General features: G+C 35.0%; 1 protein-coding gene and 1 non-coding gene across 13 annotated transcripts in view; both read right to left on the reverse strand.

Moving 5' to 3' along the window:
* Positions 1–12,030, reverse strand: part of CHD9 (chromodomain helicase DNA binding protein 9) — a 225,627-nt gene that overhangs the window by 82,679 nt on the left and 130,918 nt on the right. For all 12 annotated transcript variants that reach the window (XM_059152717.1, XM_059152723.1, XM_059152721.1 and 9 more), the window contains 5 exons: positions 5,894–6,005; positions 2,009–2,155; positions 1,046–1,114; positions 907–962; positions 157–274 (listed from right to left, as the gene is read on the reverse strand). In XM_059152717.1, coding sequence (XP_059008700.1) covers positions 157–274; positions 907–962; positions 1,046–1,114; positions 2,009–2,155; positions 5,894–6,005 — 502 coding nt within the window. The remainder of the gene's footprint in view (positions 1–156; positions 275–906; positions 963–1,045; positions 1,115–2,008; positions 2,156–5,893; positions 6,006–12,030) is intronic.
* LOC131819047 (U4 spliceosomal RNA) lies at positions 3,733–3,869 on the reverse strand. The gene has a single exon (XR_009349040.1). It is a non-coding gene; the product is annotated as a U4 spliceosomal RNA (small nuclear RNA).

A 12,030-nucleotide genomic window follows, 5' to 3' on the forward strand; every position in this document is an offset into this window, starting at 1 on the left:
CCAAGCTAAATTTGGGGAGTGAAGTAGATAGCATTTGTATTCAAATATCAAACTTGGAAGCCTAAGAATTAAAATGAATAATACTTAAATTTTTGATAAATACTGCATGTGTTCAAAGTTCAACACATAATAGTTTCATTTATTTCTTTTTCTTACATCAGCAAAAAAATGTGCTCTTTGTGCTTGTCTCAATTTGAATCGTTTGATTTTCTGCTGGATCCTTTTATCTTTCAAAAGCTGCTGCTCGGTGGCCCACTCACAGTGAAGATAGGAGCTAAAATTTGTATAAAAGCAATATATTAGAATGACATAGAATAACACATTTTGGTTTTTTAAAATTTATTTTTAATCACAGCACTTAATACAGAATATTCAACTTTATGAACAGGTAGCTCATCATTTCATTTAATGTTAACAGACTCCATTCAATTTATAAAGCCACAGTGATCACTGTATCTCAAGGATGTAGTATAAAGATGTACAATTTGCCACAGAGAAACAGAATGATAAACCAAATCACAAAGGTAACAAGATGTGATTTATCATTTATTTCCTCACTGTAGCAGTTTTGTAATGATCAGAAAGTTAACTTGTTTTGAAATCAGTGTTAATTCTTTTAAAAACAGTTTTTCACCTAAGTGTAGGAATAATGTGAATAAAATCTGAAAAATTCAACAATATAAATATAATAATGTCTATCATTTGTAAAAGAACATTTTATAAAGATTCCTGCATTTTGATGTTAATAATTAATACTACCTGAAAAAAATTCACTTAAATTTTACCACAAAAGATTTTGAACTAATAAAACATTTTAAAATTCAGGTAAAATAAAAGAAATAATTTAACTTAATATGTTTAAGTGTATTTATATATAAATCTGCATTTTCTAACTCAGATACTTACTAATTCTTGTATTTTACAAAAAATTCTTCTGTATCAATCATTACTCCAGGTGATACCTAAGAAAATAAAATCAATACTTATGATTTTAGGAATAAGGCCATGGAATATAAAGGGTAAAATGTAATGTGCGATTACTTACTTCCTTTTTTACAATTCTAGAAGATAGTATTTTGTCTACAATTGCAGCATCTTCTTCACTTGGATTCTCCTATGGGAAGGAGGAAAGAAGATACAATGTCACATTCCAAAAATTCCCTTAGCTGCCACTTTGTATGTTTATGAACACACTGAAACTCAGTTTAGTTAGCACATGTGTCAGGCACTGTGTCAAATGTTAGGAATAAAAAATGGAAAATGAAATCACTGCTGTTACTGTCCTCGTCATCATGTGCGTCATCATCATCACGGTAAACACACTGTGCTGCTTAATTGGCTCAGCGTTATTATCAGCACTTGGCACACATTAACTAATTTAATCCTTGCAACTACACTGTGCCACTGTCATCTCTCTGCTGTACAGATTAGGAAGCTCAGGCATAGAGGACTAAGTACTCGCCCAAGGGGGCAAATCACTCAGCTGGCAGATGAGTAGTTAGTTCACAATCCAGATAAGGAAGATTAAGAGAGGAAATTGCAATATGCAAAGACAGAGAGTGCACCTATGTTCATAAGGTCAGAGGATTCAGTGCTTGTAAAGAAGTTGGACAGAAGGCCAAAAAAATCCATACAAAGGGCTTTATGTGATGTGCTAAGAAGGCATCATTATTTTTTCTAAGACTTGGGAAGCTCTAAGAGAAACTTTAATAGGCAGTACAATGATCAGTCCTGTAACTTAGAAATATTCTACAGAAAAGATAGAATTTGGAGGAGTTTCAGAAATACATATTTAGGGGGTGAAAAAGGTGGTGATAAACCGGATGATGAGGCAAAGGAAGAAAAATGAGAGGATGAATTCCTAGGTTTCTGATCTGAATAATTACTGGTTCTATTAACTAAAACGCGAATCCAGGAGTTAGAGTAGGTTTTAGGAGGAAAGATACGGAAAGTATCTTAAACTATGTTGATTTCAAATATTTGTAGTCATAATCCAAATATGTCTTACCACAAATAACTGTAAAGGCTGTTCGCCAGGTAAAGGAGCTGAATTCTTTTTTATTTTCATAGAACCTTTAACCTCTTCTTCAGATTGCTTCCCTTCTGCATCTTCTGCATATTTTTTTCTTTTAATTTGACGATTTGATCTTCTTTTCTGCAATGAACCATAAGGAACATACTTATATGACCGATTTTCAAGGCGAGATTTTTAAAATAATTACTTTTAGTGTGGTAATTTTGTACATTAAATTTCTGAAATTGTGTTCAACCGTCATCTTTTCTCATTTTTCCTTTCAATTAAAGGAACATTATAACTTGCCCTTTGCCACAGGCTTAGAATTTGTTTTACTTCCTAAAGTTTCAAATAACAAAGATTAGTAATACCTCGATTACTTTTCTTTAGAAATTGTTAGGAATAAAAAGATTTATTTTATTTAACTATTTCATAGCTTGGACAAAACCGATTTTATTAGTAATAAGTTTATTGCCTAATTATCTCCCTTTAGAAACTATCATTATGAAGAGTAAAAACATGTTTTATTTAGCTATTTCACACTTTAGGCAACACATATTTTAAACTGTTAATAATGTCACAGTTTCTGCCCCAAACCTTAAAAGCGCATCAGATAAATACTGGCTAAATAATTAATCGGGGACATAAAACTAGAAGGGTAAATCAAATATTTGCCACAAAATCCCTGGTGTTTAAAACAAAAGAATATAAAATGTTTTCGAAGAGATACACAAAATAATCAAGTAAATCTACCAAATAATTAAATGTGTATGAAAGAGGAACCAGTGTTTTGAAAAGTATTACATGTAGTACCATAATTTTAAAATAAACTAAGTGATTTTAAATCACGTATCAAATACACATGGTTTTACTTACCTCCCTAAAGATCTAATATTTGATGTTCCTCACTACAAAATCAGAATCTCACGTTGGCCTGACAATTTCAAAAGACTTAGGTTTGCTTTTTTTCACCTCTTTAAAATTTCATGGGTGGAGGCATCTCAGCCAACTTTTCTATTGCTCAATATTTGGTAAATCTACCCCTTCTTCCTTTTTCTTTTACATTTTTTTTCTTTTTCTTTTACATGTTTAGTAACTCCCATGACATTTCCCCACAATGTAACCTGCAAAATAACCCACGTATTTTCTTTTTGGTTTCTGCCAAATCCTCAATTTGGCAGGCCTTTCCTATTTCCACAGCCATGACAAAGATGGCTCAGTCAGTACAGAAGGCTGGGGAGAAACTGTTATCTGCATCCAAAAAATTGACAGTGGCTTTTGACCTTACTTTGCTTCTTTCTCTTGAGTTGTGGACTATGGTGAGAAAGAAAGGCACTAATATGGTAAGTTAGCTTAGCCAAATAGAGCAGATAACTTCATGGCTCATTTAGGATGGGTCTCACCATCTCTTGGCCATGAAGACATTTACATTTTCAAAACTCAAAGTTACACTTCTGTTAATATGGGAGCCAGGGAAGGTGGCTATAAAAGTTATAATAAAAGGACTTCTAGAAACCCAAATTTTCCCACATCTTATTTTGAAAACAAAAACAAAACAAAACACTAATTTTTATTATTACTTGAGAGAAAAAGTCTATGGATATCTAGTCTAATACAAGGCTACAGGAATATTTAGAGTTCTACAACAGTTATCATATGGCTCTGAATGTTGAAGAATAGTTTAAATTAATAAACCAACAATGGCATTTATTGTTCTAACAATAACATGTATTACCAATGTTATGTCTCACTGGGCATAAATCTTCTAAATAATGAAGTTTAAGAATAATTCAATTAGCAATAATCGCGCCTTGGATAAACCTCATTGGCTACGATACTGCCACTGCGCAAAGCTAAGAATAATTCAGTATACTCTTAGAAGATTTTGTCTCATGTTTTCAGCATTTAAGTTTCCTTTCTGGTCATTTAGGCATCTATTAGTTCTCTGAGATGGCTCACTTAGGTCTTCAGTAAATTGTAAATTAGTGGCCTGAAAGAATCCTTTGAACTCTCAAAAGTGCAAATTTAATTGATTCTTCACAAGATAAAACGAGAGCAATAAATTTGTAAACTGCACCCTCATGAAGACTTTATCAGTCTAAAAGATTAATTAAAAAGTCTGAGTTATATGATTATAGCTGGAATATTATAAGGTTATCATAGATATTATAAGATTACAGCTGGAATCATTACAATGGAATAAATTATATTCTCCTAAAGTACCCAGTTACACATCAGGCAGAGCCAAACGAGGCACCATTTTCATCAAATTACTTTCTCTGTCATGTAGTATCGCTACTACTTTAAAAATATAAAAACTAATTTGGTGTATACATTTTAGCTGATGTGCTTTTTTCTGGCTTTCTTTCTCTTAATGTTTTCAAAGTACAATTTAAAATAGTGACAAATTCTTTCTTCGAATGTCTTTTTTCCAGCTTTTTTTCTTCTGTCTTAGAGGCTTCAATGGATCAGTCCACAACACTTCATGTAAGCGGTCAGAAATACACTCGTATATGCCTAATACTTTGTTATGGTAACACATTGTTTCCTATAATAATCCTAATATAATGTGCTGCAGGTTTTTTTTTTTTAAATGAAGTCTGCAAATACAGTCAAACTACTGAAGTACTGTGTATTAAGATTAAAGATAAAAAATTAATTATCACATTCAGATTTTTAGATTTCCACCAGACTCCAAGCCTGAAACTTAAATTACTTTTCAGCTTTCAAATCTTGATGGTCCCTGGTGGTTGAAAACGACACGGACCTCTCCATCATTCATATTATACATTTAAATATATCAATAATACAGATTTGCAATCATTTTCTATAAAATATTTCTTTTCTTCTCCATTTAAATTTCTGGGTTAAAGCAACATGCCTGTCAAACAACTAACACTGTAATGAAAGGTATGGAAGAAATGTGCACATTAACCTATTCTACCATTTCTTTGTTTGGTAATTACATAATGGAAAAATGGCCAGCCTTATGCTAGTTAAAAATTAAACTGAATTTTCTCATGGTGAATAAGGTAACTGTAAGTCTGCCTGAGTGAAGGATAACATGTGACAAAAAAGCCAGGCCATATAATATTAGGAGCTCAGTTACTGCCCTTACCTCAACTCTTGCAGCAGCCCAGGAGCCTTGAGCCACTACTCTCCCATTGGATAAGAAGCTGCATAAGGAAGAAGAAAGGCCATTCAGGGGCTTTCTGGCCCCGTAATTCAACAACTGCCACCACCCATACGGCCTAGAGTTGTACTTAAATTATTAGAGAGCAGAGGGTGGCCTGAATTATTATGACCTTCCCTATAAATATATATAAATAAACATTTTTTTTTTAAACTTCACAAGGTTAGTTTGAATAACCACCTATAAAAAAAAAGGCAAAATGCACAGTATGCTTGTCTACATTAGGGGATTTTTAATGGAACTGGTTATCTTTTCTTTGACAGAAGCAGACCAAAGGAATTATCTCTAGGAATGATTTGAGCCATTTGCTCTATCACTGTATGTGATTCTAAAACTTAGGATCTCCATCCTTAAGTTCATTCAAAAGCACTCTATAAGTACAGAATAATATCACTAGATATTTCTCCATGCTAAAAGCCATCAGGGACTTTGGACAATTACTTAACCTCTCCGGGACTTGGTTTTACTGTGTGAAAAATAAGGGTTTAGAGAGGGTACGTAAGTTTCCTCCCAGGTTGGACATTCTACAGTAATACTACTAGGAGCATATTATCATAATGCTGTCTTCGAGTTCTACCATCTAATAAAATGTAGTTTTCCTACTAAACTACAGTATAAAGCAGTTTTAGGCTGTCTAGATAATTCTATCCGTGCTTCATTTCTCAGAAAACAAATGCAGTACTCACTTGAGAGTCTTCCTCTTTGCACGTATGCTGTGGCATCTGCTCTGTATCAGACATCTCATCTGAAGACTCATTCTTTCTTTTTTGTTTCTTACCCAATGTAATAATGAGTTTGCTGTTTCAAGAGGAAAAGAGTAAACAGTATGAACTCTCTGCCTTTTTCCATTTGTTGTCATATTAAGATTGCAATGATAAACTTTTTTCCATTTCATATCACATGAATGTTCAACCACAGAGGGTAATTATCATGAAATCCATAATGGCGTTTTCAAGACAAGAACTGCATTCTAATGGAACAAACACAAACCAATGTTACAGTTAACATACTTTTAAGCACAGAAGGGCACTCAAGTTCTATCCCTTATTTCTCAAGCTCAAAATTATTTTTCATGGGAGAAAAAAGGTCAAGTGCTACAACCGTATTTACTAATTAAAATAATTCGCTTATTGTCTTATAGATTTGGAATGGGGTTTTCTCCCTTCTACCCCTTACGAAATTCAAATTCCACTTAATGTCCTTATATCCCACTTATTCCCTAGAAGCCTTGACTATTTTTTCCCTAATTTCTCCCTTACTTAAAACACTTTAAAAATGAATTGTCCTTTAATTATTTCATTTATGCTACGGCTTATCCTAGCTGTACTATATGTTCCTAAAGAGTTAAAAACTCTTTTTTCATTTTAAAAATTATTTCCACAGTTTGCCTGTCTCTCTCATATATATATATGTATGTGTATATATATATATATGCATATGTGTGTATACATATTAGTATGTATACACAGACACACGAAATACTAATGTTTAAAAAGAAAATGTGCTTTTAGTTTTTTTTCCTTATCAAGGTAGAAAGTACAGAGCTCTGACATTTCCTTATTCTGGTAAAATAGATGAGAGGGTATGATTTTGAAGCACCATACTAATCATAAACCACGCTAATTGCTAATCAGGGAAATTCTATTTTAGATATTTATATTCCAAACAGAGGAAATTTCCCCAAATATTTTCAAGTATGATGTATCAGAAACATAGAAGAATTTTCTTCAACAATTACTTATTGATGTGGGAGAACTTGAAGGTTAAGAGCACACACTTTGAAATCATAGCATCAAAGATTTTTTTTTTTTAAGATTTTACTTATGTCTTTGACAAAGATACAGTGAGAGAGGAACACAGGCAGGGGGTGCGGGAGAGGGAGAAACAGGCTTCCCGCTGAGCAGGAGCCTGATGCAGAGCTCGATCCCAGGGTCCCAGAACCCAAGGATCATGACCTGAGCTAAAGGTAGACGCTTAACAACTTAGCCACACAGGTGCACCAGCATCAAAGATTTTAAATGTGATTCTACCATTTGCTTATCTGTAAGACACCTGGCAAATCGTTAGATCTCTTTTAGCCTTAGTTTCCCTTCCAGGAACACAGGGATCCTATAATAGCTACCTCTACTGTTGTTGAGAAGTAAGTGGGATAATGCAAATGAGTTCTTAGCAAAGTCCTGACACGGTGCTTTCTGAACGAACCTCTAATTATTATATGCCAGACACTTCCAGGTTCTAGGATTTGAAGATCAAGCAGACACAGTCCCTAACGTTAAATATGAACAGGGTTAAAATATGAACAGGGTTCAAACGCAGAACTGGAAGTTAGCACTGGATGGAATGTGAACACAAAAGAAGTGCTTCTGTCTGCTGTAAAGGAGTACCTTTACAGAAAAGGTAAAGTTGGAGACAGGAAATGAATGATAAAAGGGAGTTCAACTGGTAGTGAAAGAAGACAAAGGGTGCATTCCAGGCAGGGGGGTATTAGAGAAGAATGAGAGAAATACACAGGGACCAGAGCATGTCAGAGAGCCACAAAGCACTGCAGGAGGAGGAAGCAGAGAGAGATGGTCATCTAGACAGGCGGACGATCACAGAAGATCCTGTATGACATGTAAGGAATTAACATTTTAGCTTAAGGCCAGCTTTTAAGCTCCGCAGGGCAGGAACTGAAACAGAATGTCTTTTTTTTTTTTTTTTAAAGATTTTATTTATTTATTTGACAGACAGAGATCACAAGTAGGCAGAGAGGCAGGCAGAGAGAGAGAAAGAGGGAAGCAGGCTTCCTGAGGAGCAGAGAGCCCGATGCGGGGCTCGATCCCAGGACCCTGAGATCATGACCCGCGCCAAAGGCAGCAGCCCAAACCACTGAGCCACCCAGGCGCCCCTGAAACAGAATGTCTTGTTTGCCACTGACAACAAACGGCTTGGAGATATTCTGAATACACGAAAAAAAGTAATAAAGCATTTGGAAGCTATGAGACTTTTACACAAATAGGTTCTACGGATTTAACATACAGCATGGTGATCACAGTTAACAATACTGCACTGTGTATTTGAAAGTTGCTAGGAGAATGAATCTTCAAAGTTCTCGTCATGAGAAAAATATTTGTAACTAGTGAGGTGATGGCGACAGCTCTGCGATAGGAACATATGTCAAATTACTGGACTGTACACCTTAAATGAATACACAATGTTATATGTCAATTATACCTCAATAAAATTGGTGGGGGGAAGAATTTCAAACAAGAGAGCAATGCAACCAGAAGAAGAGAAACGCAAGGCAGGGAAACCAGCAGTCAGGAAGATGACAACTCGAGTGAGGTATAAAGAGTGCAACACAGGGCCACGCTGTGTGGATGGGAGGGGAAGAAGAAAAGCATAACTTTATTATGGAGGCACAATCAACAGACATGCTCACTGACTGGATGACTGGATATGAGGCAAGAAACCTCTGGAAAGAGTCACACCTACATGCTTCTTGTATGGCATGATTACCACCTTCAACAGGAGAAGGATGATTTTTACTGGGTATCTCACTTGCACTCTTTGGACTTCGTGAAGAAAGCAAGTAAGAGTACAAACGCAGCTCCTGTTGGAACTAGGAACTCAGAGGGAGTACGAAAAGATCTCCTGAAACAACATGAAGGAACCAACCATGCTTGTATTTCATTCCCTCTCACCACTTTCACTGGTCACTTCTTCCCTCTTCTGGTCTCTTTTCCTTACTCGGGTTTCCCTGCTCACATAAAACTCTCCCTTGAGGTCCTATCTACTGTTACATACCACAGGATCTTGTTCTTCCTCCTCCTCGTCTGCCTATATGGACTATTTCATTTTCAGTCCTCAACCCACGGTTATCTGACCTCTTGGAACTCCTTTACATCTTCAAAGCTTCCATTTAGCCATTGTTTATGGAGGCGGTCTCTGTTGACTTTAACATGCATTCTCTCATTTCATGTTCATACCATTCCAAGAAGTGAATACAAGCATTTTATAAGAGGAGGAAATGGAGGCTGAGGAAAGTTAAATGCCTTGCTCAAAGTCACACGGAAAGTAAGACTAGAGATAAAAATTACGTATGCCTCACTCCAGAGCTTGAACCGAAGCTCTCAAAATGTTCCCAAAGGCAACCCCTCACTTTTCCTAAACCTGTCTTCTAATATGAAAGTATTATGTAAGTTCAGAAAAGTGCACACATCAAAAGAGAACAGCTTTGTGTATTTTCTGAAATGAACATAAATGTGTAACCAGCTTCTAGATCAAGAAACAATACTGGAAGTCTCCTCCTTGATGGGTAAGCTTGATGCTCCTTGTGATTACACAATAAAGCCCAAGGCACCTGCCCAGGTGGTATTCAGTGGAAAGATCAGGGATAACTCTTAAGTAAAATTAGATAGTAGAAATATATATGGGATGCATTCTGCCATCTGCTCAAATATTTTTATAGATAAATATTACCTAAATCTCTAGAAAAGAAGTGCCGTGCCCCCCTATGAATCTCAGATACCTACCCTTTTTTGCAGAGGAGGGTAGGTCTTAGTAAAAACATTGCCCATAATACCTTAGGATAAACCTTCATTATACTAATTACTTGAAAATGTTCTTCAACACAAAAAAGGACCTTTTAAATTATGTTTTCCATATATTCTGTATTTTCTTCCAAGCTGTTCTACAGGCCTGGAAGAGCATCTTATTTCATAAACTCATCAACCATTCTTAACCTATGCAAAAATCTTTTTTAAATCCTAACTTTTTAAGAGATATTTCAGATATAGTAGTTTCCTATTAAGCCTTACAGAGTTCAAAATATTTACACATGTCCTTTCTGTTAAAAAATGGTACATTTCCATGGTAGGAAAAAGGCGATTCTAAAACATTAAGTCATGCTTGACTGATCTATTTCTGAGTAAAATACAGACATATTTTAAGATTTAAAAACTAGGGTTGCTAACACGGAACACTGACTCTTGAAAACAATGAAGTCATACTGGCTTATTGTACAGTTCTAAAATGGTATATAGGGGACATTACAAAGGGGAACAAAGATTAGATTGATATTGATGAGTAATTCCTAAATGTGTGAGAGCTAGGCTTCATTAGAAGGCGGTTAAAAATAAGGATTCCTAATCAGAAATTATCAGACAAACCCAAACAGAGAGGCATTCTACACACACACACACACACACACACACACACACACACACACACACACACACACACACACACAAATTTATAAAACACAGAGACTGAGGAATCATCCCAAATTGGAGGAGTGTAAGGAGGGATGACAACACTGTGAAATGTAGGATCTTGGCCAAAACAATGGAACAACTAACAAAATGTGCGTGAGGTATCAAAGTTAATAGAATTGCACAAGTGTTTTTTTCTGGGTTTTTGATAATCGTGCTTTGGTTATATAAGATGTTAACATTTGAGGAAGCTGGGTGAAGGGCCTAAAGGAACTCTGACCTATTTCTGCAATTCTGAGATTAGTTCAAAGTAAAAAGTGGGGAAAAAGAGAAAGAAAAATACAGATTTGCTGGTCCCAACCTCAGGTTTCTGATCTAGTTAAGTGGGATTCCAATCAGACTTCTAAAAAATTCCCTAAAAGATTCTGATGTTCCACCAGGTTTGGGAACCACTGGTTCAGGGTTACTATCATAGAAAACTCTGAAAACAAATATTCAGGATAATATAGTGATTTTATATTTATAGAGCACTTAAAACACACCAAAGTGCTTTTGCCTACAGTATCTTGGTTGATCCTGAGAAAAACGCTGAGATAGATAAGGTGCTAGTCCCAATATACTAATATGGAAGGTTTAGCTCCAAAAGGTGAAATAAAATGCCCAAGTCTCAAGTTTAGTAAAGGACAACAAAGGTCTCTTTATTCCTAGTCTACTATTTCCAATATCTTACTGATTTTATAATAAAATAACACTGCATTTCAACCAGTCAGCAGATACTTACAGTTAATAAATATACATAGCTTAAGGGGTACCAACAAATATGAAACTATTATTATCTCTTAGTAAACTATTAAGGTTAAAGTTTATCTGATTTTCAAACAACCAGAAACCTCTACTGCCTGTATTAGGACAAATGTTTGCCATAAATATTATGTGAGAGAAATCAGATAATCCAAAAGTAGAAAAATAAAATGAAATCAGCTAAATAAAATACCCAATTACCAAAGAGCATTCCATTCTTCCAACAAGGATCACAAAGAGTCTACTATACAAATTATAAAATATCATTATAAATGAAACTAAAAGTTCACTATAGATACATTCTTCAAATAAACTGACAGTTTGCTATTCTTAGAAATATCACCTAAGTAAAGTGCCAAATACAGAATATGTGAATAATAAAGGCTTTTTGCAAGTTTTGTTTTTTTAAAGCATTAAAGGGCTCTGTTATCAATGTCAGCAAATTGCAGCAATAGATACTCCGGCAAGTAAAAGAACTAAATATCAAAACATAGCTTGTTTCAGACAGCAAAGGGCAATTTCAAACTAAGTATAAATTTGAAATGTTAATTCATTTGCACTAGAAAATCTCCATGTTTATACTTGACATCTATATTTGATTTTCAGATGTAATTTATGCACTCATCTGAATCCTGCCCACATGTTTATTAGTAGAGGCTGGGTAACAAGCTGCATTCTACAGTGTCAATCTGTAATTGCCCCCTGTTGATTCTCTCATTGCAATAATTGGACAAACAATGAATCTTCCCCAATTAATCCATTTGTTGTAATTAATGCATCCAATTCATCATAAGTGAAGGGAACAAGCAAAAATACTATTTCACATTATA

Source organism: Mustela lutreola, chromosome 16 (assembly GCF_030435805.1).
Source record: "Mustela lutreola isolate mMusLut2 chromosome 16, mMusLut2.pri, whole genome shotgun sequence".
In the NCBI taxonomy this organism is placed as follows: domain Eukaryota; kingdom Metazoa; phylum Chordata; class Mammalia; order Carnivora; family Mustelidae; genus Mustela; species Mustela lutreola.